A 21,960-nucleotide genomic window follows, 5' to 3' on the forward strand; every position below is an offset into this window, starting at 1 on the left:
TAAAAACACGTTATATGTTTCTGGATCTTAACGTATTAGACAATTTATAGCTATAGAAATAAAGACTCATTTTCACTTTAGTTCTAGTATCTATTTTCCTTTTGAGTTTGCAAAATTTGCACATGCCACAGAAGCTAAACTAAGTAGGTGAAATTAATGATGAATATTCAAACTTCTACAGTTGTCAGGTCTCCTTACATTTAATATAACTCAAATAAGCCATGTCATAATGAATTCCAGGCCTGACTTCAAACAAAGCGAACAATCTGTAGGCCTCTGAAGAACATTTTCTGCAGGGAGCTCTTAACTTTGTTCTCATTATTTAAGCAAGATCTGCATCTGGTGTGAAGGCAGCCACTTAGATTTTAATGAACGACCAACTCCGTTTTAAGGGGAATCATGAATTTCAACTGACAGAATTAACTGTGCCCTACCAATAGAGACCTTTTATAGACCATTTTCTGCATAAACAGTACAGCATAGTGGTTAAGTGTGAAGGCTATAACCAAAGGACCTGCATGTAAAACCCGCCCTGCCCCTACGTGCCCATGTTTCCCCATCCATGCTCTACCTCACAGGGGTATTGTAAGGATTAAGTGAAATGCAAGGTTCTGGTACTTGGCAAGGGCTCAATAAATGTTAGCTGGTATTATTTATATAACCCATATTTACCATTTCTATAATCCACCAGGGAATTAAGTCCCTACATAAAATCTGACATAAATTGTGCAGAAAATGGCCTAAACACAATTCCTGAGACCCCAAAAACTAATGAAAACACAATACATATTTGGGGGCAAACCATATAGCTTGCCTAGGAAACTGGCACCAAGCATATTCCTGCAGTTAGACCAACAGAGCTAGATGATTCCATCCACATTTAGTTCCAAGACATAACACAGATCAACAAAAGAGAGAAAATGAGATGCAGAAAGATTAAAAATGTCACAGTTTCAATATTCAACAATAGGTTAGCTATGAAGCCAAAACATGACTAGCTCCCACGTTAGCACGCTCTTCTAACCATGCTAGGCTGAGCCTTACACTGTGCTATGGAAGCTGCATATATTAGTGATTCACAAAGGAGGAACAAGTGCTGAGTTTCCAGCATTTAAAAATAAAGCCTAATAAAGAGATGCAGTATAGTGTGGCAGCAAAGAATGGTGTATTAGGAATCCAAAGACCAGGTTTTTGGTCTTAGCTCTGCCATTTAACAGTCATGTAGTCTCTTAAATTCTTTGTGCTTGTAGTTTTCTCTTCAGTTGCCATATGCTCCTTAGCTGATCGTTGCAGAAATCATGTGAAATGTTCTGGAAGTGCAATAAACTAGGAGGAGTTGAATCAATGTGCAAATAACCAGGGTTATTGAGGTGTGGAGATGTTTTTGTCCTTATTCTGCTTCTTTCTTTCCTTCCACATGAAGAGATGTCAGAAAACACAGAGGAATGGATAGAAAGTGCAGCAGTAAAAACACTTTGACTAGTCCTGAGAGCTCCTGGTTCCAATAGACCCTTGTTTATTAACTTTATCACAACCTTGGTAAATACCCAAATCCCTTTCCTGCATCTGCTTCCCTAGTTTTTCTCTTTTTCCCCTTCAGCACTTACAGGCAAGATGTAGGGTAACACCCCATTTTCTTTTTAAGTGACTTAGGACCCAAGTACTTTCTATCACTTGTGACATGGTAATCTCTCTTTAATTCTTTAGATGTCTGAATGAAATCCTGGGCCTAAATTCTGCAGGAATAAACAACTCTGGTTAAACGGTAATAAATCCCCTTGCTATCATAATAATATTCATGTTATCACAATGAATTTAATCCCAAATAAGAAGCTCTCTCTTTCACAACAGAATGATTTTTGCTTTTAATGTCAACATTTCATTCATCTGAGGCAAATGAGCATTCGTTTAAGATTTTGCTTTATACAAAACCTCATTTCATGCTCATCTTTTCTGCTAAGTGCTTCTTCATTGTGGCTGCAGTATATTTTTTCTTTCAGGCACCTTCTTCAGGAAACCCCTAATCATCAACTACAGGGAAGGCATAAATTCTAGGAATTGATCGTTCTTAAAGGGACCAAAGCTTTAAGCCTACCTGGAACACATATCACCGTGTACCCCATCACCCCAGATTCAGATGGCACCACCTTCCTATGCTGCAGGACTTGGCTCAGGTGCCACCTTCCCTGGGATAACCTTCTTCAACATCCCTATCTAGTGCAGCACTCTGGTGTCCCAGGGGCATCCCTGGTGGTCTGCAGGCCCTCTTGGGTGCTCCTGTGCTTCCTTCTCTCACCTCACATGTTGTCATTGTTGACCTCCTGCCACCATCCCCAACATACCCTGAGCTCGCTGAATGCTGAGACCATTCCTCTTGGTATCTACAGCAATGAGTAGAGCGCTAGCAAATCACAGTGATCAGTAAATGCTGTCTGAATATTATATTTCTGATTCAAGGAACTCCAATAGAGTTGGAGCTATAAAATACCATGAGACTAATGTCTATGGACCACTAGAAGTTAATTTCTAGTTCTAAGATAAGTACTTATACATTCCTAGCATCTCTGAGCTCACCAGGAGAAGCACAGCTAGCAGAAATATGTGAAAGGGCTAATCACACTTTGGGGAGACAGATAAAGGTAGGTTAAAAAGGAGAAGCAAAGACACCTCAGGACTATAGCATGAAACATACAAATGTAAAAGTAAAGAGAGAAATCAGGAATTACAGGTATTTTACCTCTTCCACCTGTTCCCTCCTAAAGCTTCAAGACTCGCTATAATTTGCCAAAAAGAGGGGCTACAAAGGTTGAACCTGGCAAGAGAATCCTTAATACTTTGTCTGGTGGCACAAGGAAGCCAGTGGCAGGTCTCTCTTTGGGCTTGCCAAAATATCATAAAAGGAACCTGATCATCACTGCCCCTGCCCCTTCCTTCTCCTCTCTGATCTCTATGCTTAAATCAAGTGAAATATTTTCTACACACACACCCCTACAGATATAAAATATTGGGGATTGCTGTATTACAAAATACATGACTGCCCCATTACTATGATTGACGTGGTACATAGAAAAGAAGAATGGAATTTGCTAAATAGAGAACATCAAGGTACACAGAATAAAAGGACAGGATGAGATTACTCACACTGAGTTTATCCTCTTTGGATGTTACTGGCCTTTGCACAGCCCCTACTCAGTAGAAATTCCAACAACCCACATGGGACTTCAGTGGAGAGACTCCACTAACTCAAAAGCAGAGAACATGCTATTACGAATGACTCTTACATGCAGAGGTAATAACAGTTTGTGGTCACAGCAATACTCTCAAGGGGAAGACTAGCTAAATGAAACAGTAGACACAGCAAACCATTTCCCTGCAAATAGTCTTCAGGGTTTTAGATTTTAGAATAGAAGGCCCCTTTTCTTCAATATACTGTAATACAAAAATCATTATCATGACCAAACTTTTCTCTGTAAAGGCTGCATCCTGTGACCTCCAACCTCCAGGTGGCAGACCCTAGGAATGAGCAGCAATGACTGTATTTTCTCTTCCCATTCATGAATTGTTGTGGTACCTTAGAAAGCTCCTCTTAGCATTAGTGTTAGTTTCTATTTTTAAAAATGTGTATACTTGTGCACACAAATGCAAAGTTATAGATGTAAAGTTATTAGTTTAATTAAATTCCATAAGACATTTTTAAGAGCTGTACTGGTTGTTGGATTGTGTTCTGCTTCCCCTCCACCCAACATTATAACTTTTTTTTTTTTTGTAGGCATTTCCATCATAAGAGAGAAATAAAAGGCAAAAACCATGTAAGGATTAATATTTTCAAAGGTGAACTTTTTTCCCCAAATAGATCTTGGCTACTACATAGTCTAATTAACAAACTACAAAAGAATGACAAGCTTTTATGAATGGAAAAAATTAAACCAGCTGAAACTCTTATTAATTATGAATTATCCTAACAAAAGAATCCTTTATTTATTTATTTTGGGATACTTTTTAATGTTGCTGAAAATTATCTCAAGAATGTTTCCCAAGAAAGGATTTTTTTCTTATAAAGAAAAAAACCCTCATACTTGTTGGCTTTTGGTAACACATTTGGTCCAAAATAAATGGGATTAATAAACTTCATTTACCTTTTATAATTCCTCTCCACAAAAAGTAAAGACAAGATAAGATAGCATTCAACATTTCTATATGAGATCTATCCTATCAGAAACAAATTGCAGGCGGAAATGAAAGAATCCTTGACTATAATTTGAATCCATATAATGAAATAAAGAACTTCAGCAAAGGTAAATATAAAAGGTCATGTAAAAGTTAATATAGGTAAATATAAAGGTAAAATACATAAATATAAAAGAGAACAAGGTATTTTTGTAACTTTTCCTCTAGAAGATTATAAATACAGATGCCTAGTGCAATAATTATAAATATGTCCTGATCAGTGTATTTATAATTTAAAGATAAGTATAGTTTGTATAACAAAAGCAGCACAAAGAGAGTGAGTGAAGCTATATAGGAGTATACTTTTTTATACTAATAAAATTAAGTTAATGCAAACTAAAAAAATTATTCACCAAGATTTATTCTCAACTTCATAACAATATAATTATGATTCTCTTTATCCCTTCAGAATCCAGACTCCTACTGTAATAAAAATAAAATCTAAACCTGTTTTAGAAATAGAACTCTCATTTACAAGCTTTGCTTGTTTCCAGTAAATGACAAAGTGACTGAATTTCTTTGCTTTTGTGGTCTGAAAGTTATACTCAGGAACACATTTCCACTACACAATATTGAGAACAAAACACTTTCTTTATGCTGTTAATGATTATGGTTCTCTCCAGAAAGAAAAGTTTAACAAAAGAAAAAGGAAGCCCAGAGGCAGGATACGTGGACTTTGGGCTTGGTTTTGCTCTTCATTTTGCACTTGACTTTTATCAGAGTATTTAATCTTGATAGAATTTGGTTTGTCTGTCTTTGGAAGGGAAATATAAGACCTATCTCACAGGAGTATTATAATGAAAAAATGGAAAAAGCTAGCATGGAACACCTTGGAAAAAATTAAAAGTGCTCTCTACATGTTCAAAGTATTAGTATTTGAAAAATTAACAAGTATTTATAGAACCATTACGTACATGTACATGAGGCATCATTCTACTCAGTGCTTATAAGAGATAGAGCCCCTGCTCTGGGGGAGCTTGCACTCGACTGAAGAAGAAGCATGAAGGATCATGGGAGGAGGTAAGACTTCTGTTTTATACAATAGGGTAGTCAGAGAAACCTTCTCTGGTATTTTGAGTCTGAGTGAAGTAAGGGAGTGAATCTTGCAGATATCTGGGGAAAAGCCTTCTAGGCATAGAGAATAACAAGTACAAAAGCCCCAGCTAGGATGCGCTTAGAATGTTCCAGAAATTTTCAGGGAGTGTGACTGGAGTTAAGCTGGTGATAGGAAGAATGATAACAGATGGAATCAGGGAGGTAGGGGAGATAGGTCAACAAACCACATTAGCCTTAGAGACAACGGTAAGGACTTTGGACTTGAATCTAAGAGAGATGGGAAGCCATGGAGAGCTTTGGGGCCGAGGAAGAAGCGACATGATCCCATTTACATTTTTTAAAAATCACTCTGGCCACTGTGTGAAGAGCAGACCCTGTGAATGTATGCGTGCGTGCCTGTATATTTTTTCCCACCTAACACTTCTCTATTTGCTCTCTGACAAAAGTGACCTAATGGCAAGTCCCTTAACACTCATGGTACTCCCACACCCAGTGTCCATTCCCTCATTCCCTGCAACACTTCAGTCCCTGTCAACTCTGTCCCATCCCTCAGATCTTCTGCAAATGCTCCATACATCCCGTGGAAGCCTCCTTTTTGCTCCTCTGACATGGTGCTGGGAATCAGGTGCGGGACTCCGCCCACTCAGCTCTGTACATCCTCTACCTTGTGTACTGACTTCTATGACTCTCTCCCCATGAAACTCTGAGCTGCATCGAGGAAGGACCACATCTCTCCCTTTTTATTTCCTCAGACCCTATCATGATAGTGCCTCACACATAGTAGGTCCTCAGTAAATATCTGATGCCTGCATAGAAAAGTAAATTAACACATTCACATAAGGTAATTCTACCAGATTTCAAGAGAAAGCATCAAAGAATATTCCTTTGGTCATTCATAATATCTAGAGGACAGAAGGCATTACACCAGCAAAGTCATAAATCGTTGCCTCATTTGTCTACGCTGTTGTGGAGGTAGAAGTGAGCCAGATAAGAAGGGAGAGAGAAGAGAATGTGGAAACACCTAAGAACAGGAAACAACATGATATGTTTGTGGAGATCCCAGCAGGACTGGAGTCCTAGAAGCAAGGATGAGGTGGGCTGCTGGGAAACCCATCACAAAGGCAGGTGGGCCAAGGAGAACCAGGCAGTGCTGACTGCACTGAAGGGGTCTAAATAGCAACATCTCCATCCAGCTTCTGTTTTAGACTGGTCAGTCTGGCAGTGCTGTGCTTAGTCACCAGGAAGCAGGGTCAGCCCAGCAGTTAGGGAACCCTTGGGATGCCGCAACAGCAAGCTATGCAGATGTAACAAGGACTCAAATAGGAATGAAGAGAGTAGCAATACGCGGCTGAGAGCAGACTGCAGGAGTGCCATGGATGCAGTATTCATAGCACCTGGTGTAGGTGTGGGTAGGGGCAGCAAGGCACCATGGATGTCTTGCCAGATGAGGGCTGGAAAATCATTATTTCTCTAGTTGGGCCAAATGGGAAGAAGAACATACTCAGGGAAAATGATGATGGTTTCAGTTGTGAATGTCTTGCAGCTGAGGTGACCAGGCAGAACAGTCTAAGAAGGAGTTAGAGATACAGTTCTAGAGCTCATCAGAAAATTCCAGTGAGGGGAAGAAATGATTACGAAGCCACTAAGTGAAAAATAGTTGGTGCCAAAAAGCTCAATGGCCAAGAAAGCTGCAGAGCAGAGGGCCAAGACTGGAGTTATGAGGAGTCCTGGCAGGCCCATAAAGGAGGGGACAGGCATCTGTGAATGCAAGTTGGTGGAGCAGCTCTGCAACCCTCAGCACAGGGTTTATAACTGTGGGTCCAAGGCTGTTGCTGAAGTTAAAACCTTTGTCAGATGGATAGAGAGGAACATAGGAAGTCTAATGTTATGTGTATCTTTAAGGACATGATTCAGAAATTACACACATCGCAAATGTTCAAATCCCACTGACCCAAACTTGGTGGCATGGATGCATCTACATACAAGGGCGGCTGGGAAATGCAGTCTGGCACTGAGTTACTATGTGCCTCGATATAACTTGGAGGATCCTAATACAAAAATGAAGAAAGGGAGATGGGTACCAAGGGGTACAATTAGATTCTCAGATTGTTTTCTTTTAAGCACATTGTTGATATCTGCACCACTGAAGCAAGAAGAGTTTTGATGAGGAAAAATGAATAAGAGACAAAGGGGTAATTCTGAAACCTGAAGATCCAGAAAAGGGAAATGTCGGTGGAATGCTGGTGCAGACGGAGCTTCGCGAGGATGCAGCATGGCATAGTAGGATGAACACAGGCTGGACCAAACAGAATCACCCTCCCAGCTCTGCCCCTTCCTGGACAAGCTTCTTGCCTGCCTATGCCCCAATCTTACTTCAGAGGGTCACTGAGAAGCTAATGAGATTAGCACATACGATGCCAAGCACAAAACTCCACCTGGTAAGGACTCAAACTGTTACTCCCTTCCTTCCTTTTCTTCCCATATTTAGAGAGCGGAAGACAGAACATGCCAAGGAATGAAAAAGAAGTTTAACAAGGAACATGGCTGGGTACCAAAAAAACTTTGCCTAGTTCACAATTTTGCCTTGAACCCTGATCTCTAAGCTTAGCTGTGAATCATGTTACCATGCCAGTCTGACTCCTGTGCCTGCCATCCATTGCAGAGGTAGTGGGAAGGCAGGGGGTTACTCCGGAGCAGTAACAGTAAACAAACAGGTTTCAGGTTCCAGAAGCTGCTAGTGCATGAACTAAAGGCAATGGCTGGCTGCAAAGGCTTGCAAGGAAGGCGTTTCCTTTGTCTGATTAAAACAACAACAAAGGCCTGGAGCGGTGGCTCATGCCTATAATCCTAGCACTCTGGGAGGCCGAGGCAGGTGGATTGCTCAAGGTCAGGAGTAAGGAGTTAGAGACCAACCTGAGCAAGAGCGAGACCCTCGTCTCTACTAAAAATAGAAACAAATTAGCTGGCCAACTAAAATATATATAGAAAAAAAAAAAATTAGCCGGGCATGGTGGCGCATGCCTGTAGTCCCAGCTACTCGGGAGGCTGAGGCAGTAGGATCGCTTGAGCCCAGGAGTTTGAGGTTGCTGTGAGCTAGGCTGACGCCACAGCACTCATTCTAGCCCGGGCAACAAAGCAACACTCTGTCTCAAAAAAAAAAAACAAAACAACAACAACAAAAAGGCATGTTTTTAAAGGTCAGGCAATGCTACATTTGTAAACAACCTGAATCTGTAATCCTACAGATGAAGGAAAAGAATAAAAAGGCCCCACCTGAAAACTGGTTAACTGGTCTACCCACTTATGGGGGAAAAAGTAGCAGCACAAGAATACAAGATTATATTTCTTTTCTCAGGTTTTAATCCTTCATTGTAAACTTTTCACTCCCAGGTCTTATAAAACTCTAGGGATTAGTTCTCTAGGCTGTTCACTTAATCATAAGGCAGCAGAAGTTACCTGGCATGTCTAAAAGAACAGATCATTAACTGGAGAGGTTACCCACAGTGAAAAACCTCTCCTCTCCACCCTCTTCTCAGACTCTACCAACCTTCCACCAGAGCAAAAGATGCAGGGAAGAAGTGGTGGGGCCCCCATGTTCCCTTGAGCTAGGCCAGTAACAATGAGTCCAAGTGAACAATACGGATTAGCACCCACACATTCTAGGACCACAGGTAAAACATGATGGTGAGGAGAAGAGAAACTATTGGTTTTCTAAGGCTAACTATTAAGTGTGAACAAATTATTGTTTTAATCACAAGTACTTTTTCTGTTGGTTTGTTCAAATGAAAGTATCTAGGGAACAAATACCTAACTCCAGTTCTGGTCTAGAACTCAATGCTAATTTCCTCACTGACAGAAGAGAAAAAGAAACGTAAAAACATGATCTTGCCTCCGTGGAAAGCTTTAATAAGAGATTTCTAGTCTGAAGTTTGAGGCACCATTTATTTTCCTCTATTAGAAATTCCAGCTGAGAAGAAAGAAAAGACTTCAGGAAAAAAAAAAGAGAGAGAGAGAGGAAAGAGAGAATTGGCTAAATACAGTCCTAATGTTTTGAAAATGAATGCACAAAAATAATCTAAAATAAGTGAGACTTCAGTGCCTATGTATCAACAGTAAAGTTAACAACAAAAGGAAAGTTGGAAAGAGTTTTCTCCAAACACACATTATGTTCCAGAAAAGACCTGGATTTGATTTGCATGCTTGGCATCCTCTTGCCTCTGAAATGAAGCATTTTGGATGATTTTGCAAGGCATCTCTCCAAAGTTACCTGGCTGGTTCCATTTCTATTGTTTCATATTTATGCACTACTGCTCACTTCCCACTGTTTACTAAACAATTTATGATAACTCGGATTTACTACTGCTTTCACAACAAAATCATTTTTGTGGCACACATCTCTCTGTGACAGAACCCCCACCCCACCCCAGGGAAGCAGGTGAGATGCAAATCTTCCAGTTCCATGCTCTTACATAATGCGGTACCAGTAAATAAAAACAGAACAAATGAACTACCACTTCCATTCAGATCAGCAACTCTCTAAGTGAGCCAAGTAGATCAAAGAAAAAAAAAGATTCCACAAAGGGCATAAAAGATGAAGAATATCTACCATTCAGTATCAACTTTTCAAATTAGCAGAAGCCAATGGACTCAGGTCAGGAAAACAATTAAGCTCATTTGGTTCAGACACCGAGTCTGGTACAAGGAAGAAAGTTAATAAAAGCCATTCTGACTGGGGTAAGGTGATATCTCACTGTAGTTTTGATTTCCATTTCCCTGATGATCAGCCACATTGAGCATTTTTTATATGTTTACTGGCCACTTGTCTATCTTCTTTTGACAAGCCTCTGTTCACATCTTTTGCCTACTTTTTAATGGGGTTGTTTGATTTTTCTTTCTTGCTGATTTGTTCAAGTTCTTTGTAGGTTCTCGGTATTACTCCTTTATCGTTTGTATAGCTTGTGAATATTTTCTTCCATTCTGTAGGTTGTCTGTTTGCTCTGCAGGCACACTTATAATCATAACTCAAGTAATATAAAAGAGAGCCATGTAACTAAAAAGATTTGTACCATAATACTTTGAAATAAAAAGAAAAAAAGAAAGAGCCAAACTAACATGCACAAGATTCCCTGAACGGTTATTTGTCTTAGTCCGTTTGTGCTGCTATAATAAAATACCTTAAACTGGGGCAGGAGACGGGAGAAGAAAGTCACACTGACAGCTCTGTGGTGAGACGACAGGGCTTCAGAGTCAGACACATCCAGGTCTAAGCTCAGTTCCACTAGTTAAGTGACTTCAGAGGTCAGGCTACTTGACCTTGTGAAGCTCTGTTTCTGGACATATAAAAAATACCTATATCGGCGAGGCGCGGTGGCTCATGCCTGTAATCCTAGCACTCTGGGAGGCCGAGGCAGGTGGATTGCTCAAGGTCAGGAGTTCGAGACCAGCCTCAGCAAGAGCAAGACCCCGTCTCTGCTAAAAAATAGAAAGAAATTATCTGGCCAACTAAAATATATATAGAAAAAAAAAAAAATTAGCCGGGCATGGTGGCGCATGCCTGTAGTCCCAGCTACTCGGGAGGCTGAGGCAGGAGGATCGCTTAAGCCCAGGAGTTTGAGGTTGCTGTGAGCTAGGCTGACGCCACGGCACTCACTCTAGCCAGGGCAACAAAGTAACACTCTGTCTCAAAAAAAAAAAAAACCTATATCAAGCTCATGGGCTTGTACAAACACATACAGCATGCTTAGTATACTGTTAGCACATGGTATAAGCCCCCAAATGGTAGCTATTATCACCACAGGACAAAGGAGGAGGAAAAGGAAGAAGACTGAATGTAAGTTTCATGAGATCAGTGATTTTGGTCCAGTTTTGGGCACTGCCAAATCCTAGCACTCAAATATTTGATGATTTATCAAAACAAAAGTATAATACTTTTCAGAATAAGGACATTTGCTATCATTAAGTCCACCATTTTCTAACATCTTCTGGAAATGGCACCTCACAGCTTCGGTGAAAGGCCGTATTATTCATTTCAAAATAACTGTTGTTAAAACCCATATTCTGTTGTGCTTTTCATTTTACACAGATAACAACCACTATAATCATCTTAAAACCTGAATCAATACATCTGCCCCAACATCTTTTCACCGCCTTTGGAGACATTAAAGCTTTTACTTTTAACAGGTATGCAGGGCAAATATTTGAAGAACACTCTGATGTTTGGCTTCACTCAAAGTTAAACAACCATTTAGCTGAATAATAATAATAACTGCCTTTATTTATCATCTTTCTTACTGAAATACAAAGCTATCACCTTGAATGAGCCAGAGAAAACATAAAAAACCACGGTGAGGTGACCTGGTGCATTGGGTTTCTACGTATTGTGAATTTGGAAAAGTAGCACTCAGGAAACAGAGTATCTTACCTTTGCTGAATGCTCCATGGTGACCACCACTTTGGTTTTGGGACTGGACACTAAATCCATAGCACCACCCATTCCTTTCACCATCTTCCCCTGAAAAACAGAAACAAAATAAGTAGCTCTATATCTTTCACCTCTTTAGTATGTGGCAGAACAAAATTACTTGCAAAAACAAGCCACTGGAATCATTAACAAGAAAAACTCACTGTCTTTCATTGCTTAGTATTTGAAACTTTATGACCTAATATTTTGCTACTCTATGGTTGAAGGATAAAGTTCGGAATAAATGTTATATCATGTTTATTAAGTGTTGCTAACATGATTTTGTTGGTGACATATTAACAATAAGACAAATAGTGTATAAGAAACATTTTAAGAACCTTTCCAGAATTCTAGGACTTTATTATAATTATTACAAAATATCAGATTAAAATCCAAACACCCCTGACATCCACTTCTTTCTTTTTAAACACATAATCGACACCACTGAGTCTTCAATTACAGGCACTTTCTAAGGCACTCTTTTGGATTTCCCACAGATTAAAATGCCATTAGGTAGTACACTGAGGCACTAATGGTATTTCTCTAATAATGGTTAATATGAAAGGTGGGTCTGTCTTTCTAACACTTGGCATTCATCTTACTCTTAGAAAAATAAAACAAAACCATATTCCTGTGAAGCAAAAACAGAACACAGAAGCAGAGTTCACCATCCTTTCACCATTGCCATTCTATTTTTGTTCATTTGTCCATCCCTCATGCATTATACATTTACCAACCACCTTTTATGTGCCCCACATTCTGAAAAATTCCCACTGTCTATTCTGCCTCCTGGTTACAGAATTTTGGAAAAAGCAAGTGTTTCCAGAGATGATAAAATAAATTCTTACTAAAGTAGACTGAAGAGCAACGTCTTCTAACATCAAAACCTCCTTAAAATGTTATTTATTTTTTAACCCAAATCCTCTTGCTGATTTGCCAGTAAACTCTGAGAGGGCTCTCAGCTCCTTTCTCATAATTTGAGAGCTAGAAGATTAGGAAATGCACTCAATGCTTGGCTTTAAAATGTGGTCTTGAATCCCATGATATCAGAGACATCTTGGAGGTCAATGTGACACAGCATGAACTGAATTAGATGAGCAGTATAAAGGGAAAGAGCAAGTAATCACGATGTCTTTGTGGTCTGGAGTCTGCCACTGAGTGAGATGGATGGCAGCTGGCAATAGCTGGAGTGTTGGGGGGAAGTGCAAGGTACAAAATGAGTCTGGTTTCAGACGTGTAAGTCTGAAGTGAAGCAGAATATCCATGTGGAAATGCAAAATTTTAAACTTCTATAAGTGATACCTTCATTCTTAGTCAGCTGCAACTTTAATAATTGGGCACCAATTTATTAAATCAGTCATAATATTTCTGTAGAGAACACTGATACCTTTACGGCACAAAATACAGATAAATCAGAAAGGGAAGCAATGAATGTGTACCATAAAATTTAATGCTAAAGTTTGAGATTTTTAGAGCAACAAAAGACACTAATGCAGCTCCATGATAAAATGTCTCCACCTGCCATGGTGAAAATATCCAGACAGCCTCAGCCTTCTATAGACAGTGTCAGGGGGGAGTGCTAGAAGAATGAGGAAGCAGTAGCCAAAGAAAACCAGAAACAAAGTAAGCATGTTAAAAATTCTGCAAATTAGTATATACCACAGGCAAAGTTTGTTTCCTGTGACACAGTGGTTACATAGATAAAAGCTTATGACAGCTTCTAACAGGAAGCACGTCCAATTTAGGTGAATCTGATTTACGCACTTTAAATCACTCTCAGTTACGAAATATTTATAGAGCACCTACTGGGTACTAAACGCTATGATGACAGGAAAATAAGGCACTATAAAACATGGTGGATGAGCCATCTCTTTGTTTCTGTTAAAAACAACATTCTTGCTTGACTCAATATAAATGAATAGCCTTCACCACTCAAAGAGATTCAAGTGCTTTGATGTTTCATCCCCAAAGCACATGCTACAAATTTCAAAGCACTATGTTCATACTTAAATTCAATGTTTGTTTCCAAGAATGAAAAATGCACAAAGACCAGATACAGAACACCTGAGATCTCTTCTGTTAATTATGAGACATCAGCAAAACAACAAATCTCTCTGAAGTTAGACTAATTATCCATACACCAGGAATAAAAATATCTGTCCTATCATAGAGCTGTGGTAAGCACTATATGAGATAATGTATGAAAGTGTGTGTAGTAAATAAAATTTATAAATGTATTCTCTTATATCTTCATTCAGTCAATTTAACTTACTGAATGTCTAGTATAAGCCTGGTACCATACTGGGTGCTGGAAAACAGGGTTCTTTTCCTTGAAAAGCTCATTGTCTGGGGAAGGGAAAGTATCCATGAGTAATCAAAGAAACTCTGACCGAACTTCCTTCCTCTAAAAGAAGTATTCCCCACTTCTGCCTCACTCCATGGTAGAGCTAAGTGCCTTTTCCCTATGTCCTCAGTATGTCATTCTATCACAGTGCATTTCCACTTTTCCCTTCCCTTCCCTCCTCCCTTCCCTACTTGCTTCCCTCCCCTTCCCCTTTCCCTTCCCTTCTTTATCTCCTTTCTCTCTCCATTTCTTTCCATTATAAGAATTTGGATGAGTGAACAGATGAATGAATTAACCTAACATAGGTATGTTCAAGTTCTGGCACAACACTGAGGATGCAACTGCTAACTGTGCCTGGGGACACAGGAAGGGAAGGAGGCAGCTCAGAGGATTTCAAAAAGGAGGAATTTCACAAACGTAGTTTGCCAGGTGGGAAGAACAATATTGCAAAAGAGAAGAGCAGTATCTTCTAATAGGAAGTGTTTCTAACAGTTTAACAAGAAAACCTTCAAGTATTTGATTTTCCTACCCTTTTAGTATGTTCACTGTATCAGAAAAATAAAATGTTTCCCTCCATTTCAATTCCCAAAGGATTTCTGAAACAGAAGCAATTACTAAAGGAAGACAAGTCATTCCTATCTACACTGGCAGAAAAAAAATCCGAGTTATACAAGGCACACTCTCTGATGCCAAGTGAGAAATTCATCATCAACCTTCAATCTAGTTTAGCCAGGCATTCTTTTGGGACCCCACTGCTTGCATTTCTTAGCTCTCTGTTGCACTTAGAGGTGGTCATGTGTCTGACTCCCAGACAATGAAAGAAAGGGAGGTGATATCTGTGATTTCCAGGCTCTGGCCCATAAAAATCTCTTCCATGCAATCCTTCATGCTCTTTCTTCTGCAATCTGGACAATGATGTTGAGGTGACCACAGAAGATGGATGAGCTTCCCTCAGCTTGGGTCCTTAAATGACCATGTGTAGCAGAGCCCACTTATTTGGAACCACAGTGTACTACTCAGTGAGTGAAACAAGAATGTTTAGAGTGCTAAGCCACTGAAACTGGAAGGCTTACTTGTTATAGGAGCTAGTGTGACTCATAATGATGTGGTGCCAAATGAGTCAATATGGAAGACTAAGGATTCAGTGTGGAATTAGAGCTGACTGTTAGAGCTGCACAACAGAGGAGAGCCTGAGCCAGCCTCTTCAGAAGACATTTTACTCCTCTCCTTGAGGGAGGTGAATATGCCAGACACTGTGCCAGGCACAGTAATCCACCTCTTTATCCACATATCCAATACATCGCTTGGCATTTAACAGAGGAACAATATACATGCTGAGTGAATGAATAACATTAGGGAGTTTATGAATGGAAGGGACTATGGGAAGATGAGAAACAGCACTACAAGTTAAGGGAACAGCTGAAAGGGGATACAGACCCCACTCCATTCTCATCTTCCTCCCCCAAATTCAACATCCTATTCAACACACAAAACAAGAACCTGATAAAACAAGAAGATTAAGAAGCTAAAAATATAGTTTCAAATAAATCACGAGAGGGAAAGTGATACTTGGGGAAAAATAGGCCTATAATGAAGAAGAGCTCTGGGCATGATTGAAGCACTGGGCCAGAGTGACACAAAGTGTGGCTTTCTTTAAAATCTTATCAGCAAACACACATTTCTTGAATGGTGCAATGTTAGTTCTGAAATGCATTCTGGCTAGCATAATGGAGAGATGATTGCTGGATCCTCATTTCACAGTCAGCTCATCTTTTTGCAGTTAAGGATTGACCCTGTTATCAAGTATGGAAAGAATTCTGCAATAAAATGAGCTACAAGTGCTGCATGCTCCATTATGACACAGCTATACAATTTGTCTAAAATGATACTGATTCAAGTATTATCCTCAATTTACAAATATTTATTCAGGGTCTATTATAAACCAGGTACCAAGATGGAAATTAGAAATAAAATATGAATATATTATCTACCTTTTCCCCCTAGAAAATAGATTTAAATTAAAATTAATATCATCAATATATTTCATCTACTTTGATCCTATTTCCTAATACCAGAATTTTAAAGAAAGTGAAAGGAAAACTACATTATGAAGGCAATAACATTAAAAATATCAAGGCATCAAAGTACAAATATTAAATTGCACTCCCAAAGAAAGAGTAATTCAAGTTCTAAACACGACCTTGGGTGATATTTTAAGGATTTTATAAAAAGGTGAAATGAATGCATTTGAACAGTTCTGTGCAAAGCTATTTAAAATAAAATAAAGAACACACTGAAAATTATTCTTGCCACCACCTTTATCATTAGGACATAAATAGTAACGGCTCATTTCCAGATTTTTTACCTCTAAATATTCTGAAGTGAGAAACAATTTATAATATATAGAAATAATTTTTAAAGCATTTTTAAGTAATGCTATATACCATAGTAGAAAATGTCAATCTACTGGAAGTAAAAGGGAAAGATAGCTGTGGAGTGATTTATTAATAAAGCTAAGGCTTGTTGCTTAATATTAAACACCAGAACATTAAGTACCCACCTCAATCCAAATGTAAGCCTCCTTATTTCAGGCTTCCCCACTATTAAAAAATGCTCTAGGAAAAAAAAAAGATTCTCTAAACATGCTCCTAGCTAAAGAGTAGGAGAGAGGGAAACTAAGAAGGATAATAATGACATTTGTTTAAGCACAAAAAAGCATGTTACAACTCCCTTCTTTAGGGAAAATACAAAATTTATAATTTACCTAGTTTAGCACAGTTATAACAAAGTTATATCAGAATATTTCTCTTTTCAGTATTATACTTTATTTTCAAAACAGAAAGTGGTTTTCCTTTCAAAGATTTATTGTATTTCCTGGGACAGGTGAATCGATCATATAACTAGAAATATAATTATATTCTCTATTGCTAGATTTGTTAGCAAAACTGCTTATAATAAATATCAATTATCAATTATAATATGGGCTTTTAAAAAAGCATGTCAAAAAAAGCAGTATTTTGATAAACTCAAAATTTCACTTTAATAAGTTCTCTTGTTCCTGTTTTCTCAGGGACTTTTTTCATCCATGAACCCGTGTTCCAGTTTCTCCATCCTCCCCCTCTCTACAGGTCCTCTCTGTGTTTCCCTCCCAGAGATAGACTTCTTCCTTGACCGTGCCCTTGAAGTGAGGACTGTACTCAATCAGTTCTCTAATAGTTAATTGACTCATTTAGTAGACGCCTTGTAGGTTTACTTTGCTATATTCTTGGACCTATCCACTGCATTTTACCATCTATACCTTATAAGAGGCACTGTGTCTCCTCTCTAGCCACCTCCCCCACATCTAGCAATTTAAAATACAACAGGGGCCCTCCCACACCCCATGCAGCTATGACTGCTGTCGCTCTATTATATTTGTTCTGATTAATCAGTGCCAGTGTCTGACCACCCCTAATTAAGATCACAGTTGTAAGGTACTGCCTTGCTCAGTGGAATATAAGCCTCTTACCTTCTTTATTCATCTCCAACCCAGTACAGTGACTGATAAATAATAGATTTTTTCCATATGTATTTAAATAAACTGAATTCCATCTCCAAGTAAAAGTTTTTGTTTCTAAAAATATAGTATCAGAAAAAAAATTAAGGTACACTAATGAAGCTAATCAAAACTGAGGGCTTTACCTACAGAGAACAAGAAGGGGGGAAAAAGAGGTGATTGAAACAAGATGTAAAATTAAAACCACCTTAGGAAGTAGCAAAGTTAAAAGTTCAACAATTCCTTGGCTGAAGTGGGAGTGGCCAAGATGGAATTGGGAATATGGTACTTTGAAATTGATCTGAATAAGGACATTATTATTCTTTTTATCCTCTTCGGAATGCTAAATAGATGTTATTTAATAAATATCTAAAGTACGCTTTATTTCTCTGTTGTTTTTCAACTGGGGAGAAAAATTGTTTATAAGATACCCAAGGAAAAGAACTAAGAAACCTGATATACCTCAACTATTAGCCATTAATTACACATCTACTTAATACCTGTTAGGTGCTCTGTGCTATCCTCTGAGAATACAAAACACCCACCTTTGGATAGCTTACAGTTATTGAATGCCCTCTTATGTTCCCGAGGCTGAAAGAAATCAAGAATGCAAATTCTAAAATTCTGAAGCTATCATTTCTATTTTCTTTCAAAGATTCACAAAAGGTAAAGTCCATTTCCCTTAGAAGGGCAAAGGAGTAAACTCTATTATAGTTTATTGTAATAGAACCAGTGATACATACTGATTCAAAAATATTTTATGGTAACTATATATATTACATTATTTGATAAACATGCACATTTCCTAGCTCTAGGTAGAATATTAAAATAAGGCCGGGCGTGGTGGCTCACGCCTGTAGTCCTAGCACTCTGGGAAGCCGAGGTGGGCAGATTGTTTGAGCTCAGGAGTTCGAGAACAGCCTGAGCAAGAGTGAGACCCCATCTCTACTAAAAATAGAAAAGAAATTATACGGACAGCTAAAAACATATATATATATATATATATAGAAAAAAAAATTAGCCGGGCATGGTGGCGCATGCCTGTGGTCCCAGCTACTCGGGAGGCTGAGGCAGGATGATCGCTTGAGCCCAGGAGTTTGAGGTTGCTGTGAGCTAGGCTGACGCCACGGCACTCACTCTAGCCCGGGCAACAGAGTGAGACTCTGTCTCAAAAAAAAAAAAAAAAAAAGAAAAGAAAAATTTACACTCTATACCAATTTATACTAGAAACTGTATGTACCAAAACCACATCAAGTTTTTTTAAAACACTGTCTATTGCCAAGTGAACCTGAAGAAACAAAAAGGATCCTAGTGTAAATGAAACTCAGTTTATTACCATGATCAGAATCTTTATTCATTCATTTATTATAAGATAGTCTGGACCAAATATTTATGCAGGTGAGAAAATTTCACAATTGTAATAGGTCTGATTCTTTAAAAAATCAATTAACTTCAAATAAGAACAATGAGTTCTGTTCCTAGCTACTAACTACACTGATTTCCCTCATTTCATAAAAGAATAAATATCATTCAGGAAGGTCTCCATAGTTCACTTATGAAACCTCATCAGTCCAAGTAAAAAAGGAGTTCCAATGCATATAAAATTGATTGTCAATTATACAAAAGTCATGAGCTCCACCTTCGTATAGGATGTTAGTAGCCATTTATTAAGTGATATTAGAACTATGAAACTAATATATTTTCTTTTTCTAAGGTACAATCAATATGTGACTAAGTTTTTTATTGTTATAAATGAGGCACTTTGGATAGGTTAACTTCCTTATACAAGGTCAGATAGACTAATGCTCTAATCTCTTTGCTAGATTTAAAAAGCGGAAAGCAAGAGAAAAACTGTGTTATTCGTAGCTCTTTTTTTAAAAAAATATATACGCCTATTTAATTCAGATAACCTAGAAATGTTATGAATTTGAGAGGAATAAAGACATTCAAACACCAATAGAAAATGATTACTTTCATATTTGTATGAGTATTCAAATGCTTATGTAACTCCTCAATCCATCTGGTTTTATAAAACTGAACCTTTGAACACAAGTAGAAGCAGCAAAGTTCTCATTACCTTTTATAAGTTGCCAAGTATCAAACTGCATCAATTTATTATGAATTAAATTTGAAGAACATCACAGATTTAAAAACAAAAGTATACAAGTACCCGATTCTTTTTAATTCCACAAATACCTAGCATTGCTGCTCAATGAAATCTTTCCAATCTCTGTAACAAACTAAATGGCATTGAATCTATTTTTTTAATATATATTTTTTATTTCAGAATATTATGGGGCTAGTACATGACTTTCATGTAAGTTAGGTTTCATTATTTTGTATTACTGATATGGAAAAGAGGGAAAATTTTTTTAACTATTGTATTTATTTAAAACCAATTGACAGGTTCAAGCACCTGTCTTCAAAAAAGCCAGCAGCTTTTTAAATTTTTTTTTAACATACTCAAAGTAAGATTTGGCCTAAACCCTTAATACCCTCCTGCACAGCCATGCAACTAAACACCTTCAGGAGATGTTACATAAGGGAGAACATGAAGCAATTTGAACTTTTCCCCTGGATAACAGAAACAAGGTAAAGCAAATCCAGATCTCTTTGAATGAATGGCTGTCATGTTTAATACACTTGGAGCTCTAGAACCACTATCATATATGCTTATAAAGATATATACTTCTTATTAAGTAAGTGCCTTGCTTGCTTCAAAATTTAAGGATGATCTTTTTCCTGGTCAGTCATTTCAAGGGAACAATAAATAAAGTAGAAAAGGATGAATTGTTTTGCATATTTCTGTGGAAGAATGGAAAACATTTATACTTTGAGAGGGTTCAGAAAATTCACTGTACAGAATAAACAGCTTATATATACAATGCCTGTCTGGAAAGTATCCAGCTATTATTAATATAACAAGAATGGTGGTTTTTTTCATATTACATGGCTGGATACTTTCTGGACAGACCTTGCACTATCTGTGCAATTTTTCTTGGCTAGGGTAAAACAGAAAATTCCAGCAGTTCTTCTAATCCAAAATGAGATGAACAGCTAACTGTTAATGTGACCCCAAAGACTACATTGGAATTTCGAGTTTGAAGTCATCACATTTTAAAAGCAGATGCTACATTAGGAAGAGCAATGATAGATTTGAAACAAGCTTTGTTAATACACAATAGGAAATTGGAAAGACAGAAAGAACAATTAAAACTTTCCTTGGAAAACAAGAATGGCATAGCACAAACTGGTGAATTGATAGTTGTGCTTGATAGACTGGTGATTGAGCAAGAAAATCTAACAAACTAGCTCATCTCCAGCCCCAGAAATATAGCAAAATGGTGATGTCTTACATGAAAATGGAGAGCCTTCAGCAAGGACAACTAACAGGTTGGCCGCTGAAGGTACTAATGGAACAGATAATCACATACCTACAAACACACTAGTCCAAAACTCATGCTGCTCATATGTAGTTAATGGAGATAACACACCTTCACCTTCATCTCTGTCTCAGGTTGTTGCCAGACCCAAAAATACACCAGCTTCCAAATCACTCACATCCGCGCCTGCCAAAGACATCGTTAATGGAGAATCATCCTCATTTGCACCAACTGATAATGCTTCTGCCATGGGTACTCCAACTGTGTCTGAAGAAAAGGCCTTATCTTCAAAGTGCCCCAGTACTATTGTTAAAGATCCTCCAGTCCAAGAAATATTGACTTCCTTAGAAAACAATGAATGTATTCCTCTTCAGAATTGGGATCTGAAGCTAGAAGTACATTAGACCATGCATGACACCTCTAAGTCTGCTTTTGAAGCAGCCAAATGAAGACGGCCAGATGGGTGTGTGGAACCTGTACGGCAGCTGTCTGGAAATGCCAACAGAGAAACTTTGCCATCAGGGTGGGAACAGAGAAAAGAACCTCATGGTAGAACATATCATGTAGATCATAGAACTGGAACTGCCACATGGGAGAGACCACAACCTTTACCTCCAGGTTGGGAAAGAGGAATTGATGACTATGGGAGAGTTTATTATGTCGATCGTAAACACCAGAACAACAACATGGCAGCAGCCTACCTAGCTCTGTTTTGAAGCTGTAGTTTGTTTTCAGAGTCTATTCATAATATTGCAGAGGTGAAAACAACACCAAACAACCCGGTGAAGTGAGTTCACCTTGTTTTATCAGGCCTCCTACAAAAGGCAACGATGGAAAAAGCTTAAGCAAGTGTTTCAGGATAGACATAAGGGGATTTTTTTCATTTAAAATAATTAAGTATTATACTATAAATAAGTTATTTACTTATTTATTAAATACAACAAAGTGCTGGAAC

General features: G+C 38.2%; 1 protein-coding gene across 1 annotated transcript in view; it reads right to left on the bottom strand.

The window, feature by feature from the left end:
* Positions 1-21,960, bottom strand: part of OXCT1 (3-oxoacid CoA-transferase 1) — a 129,520-nt gene that overhangs the window by 15,335 nt on the left and 92,225 nt on the right. Inside the window, exon 14 of the mRNA XM_045565622.1 lies at positions 11,705-11,794. Coding sequence (XP_045421578.1) covers positions 11,705-11,794 — 90 coding nt within the window. The remainder of the gene's footprint in view (positions 1-11,704; positions 11,795-21,960) is intronic.

Source organism: Lemur catta, chromosome 12 (assembly GCF_020740605.2).
Source record: "Lemur catta isolate mLemCat1 chromosome 12, mLemCat1.pri, whole genome shotgun sequence".
In the NCBI taxonomy this organism is placed as follows: domain Eukaryota; kingdom Metazoa; phylum Chordata; class Mammalia; order Primates; family Lemuridae; genus Lemur; species Lemur catta.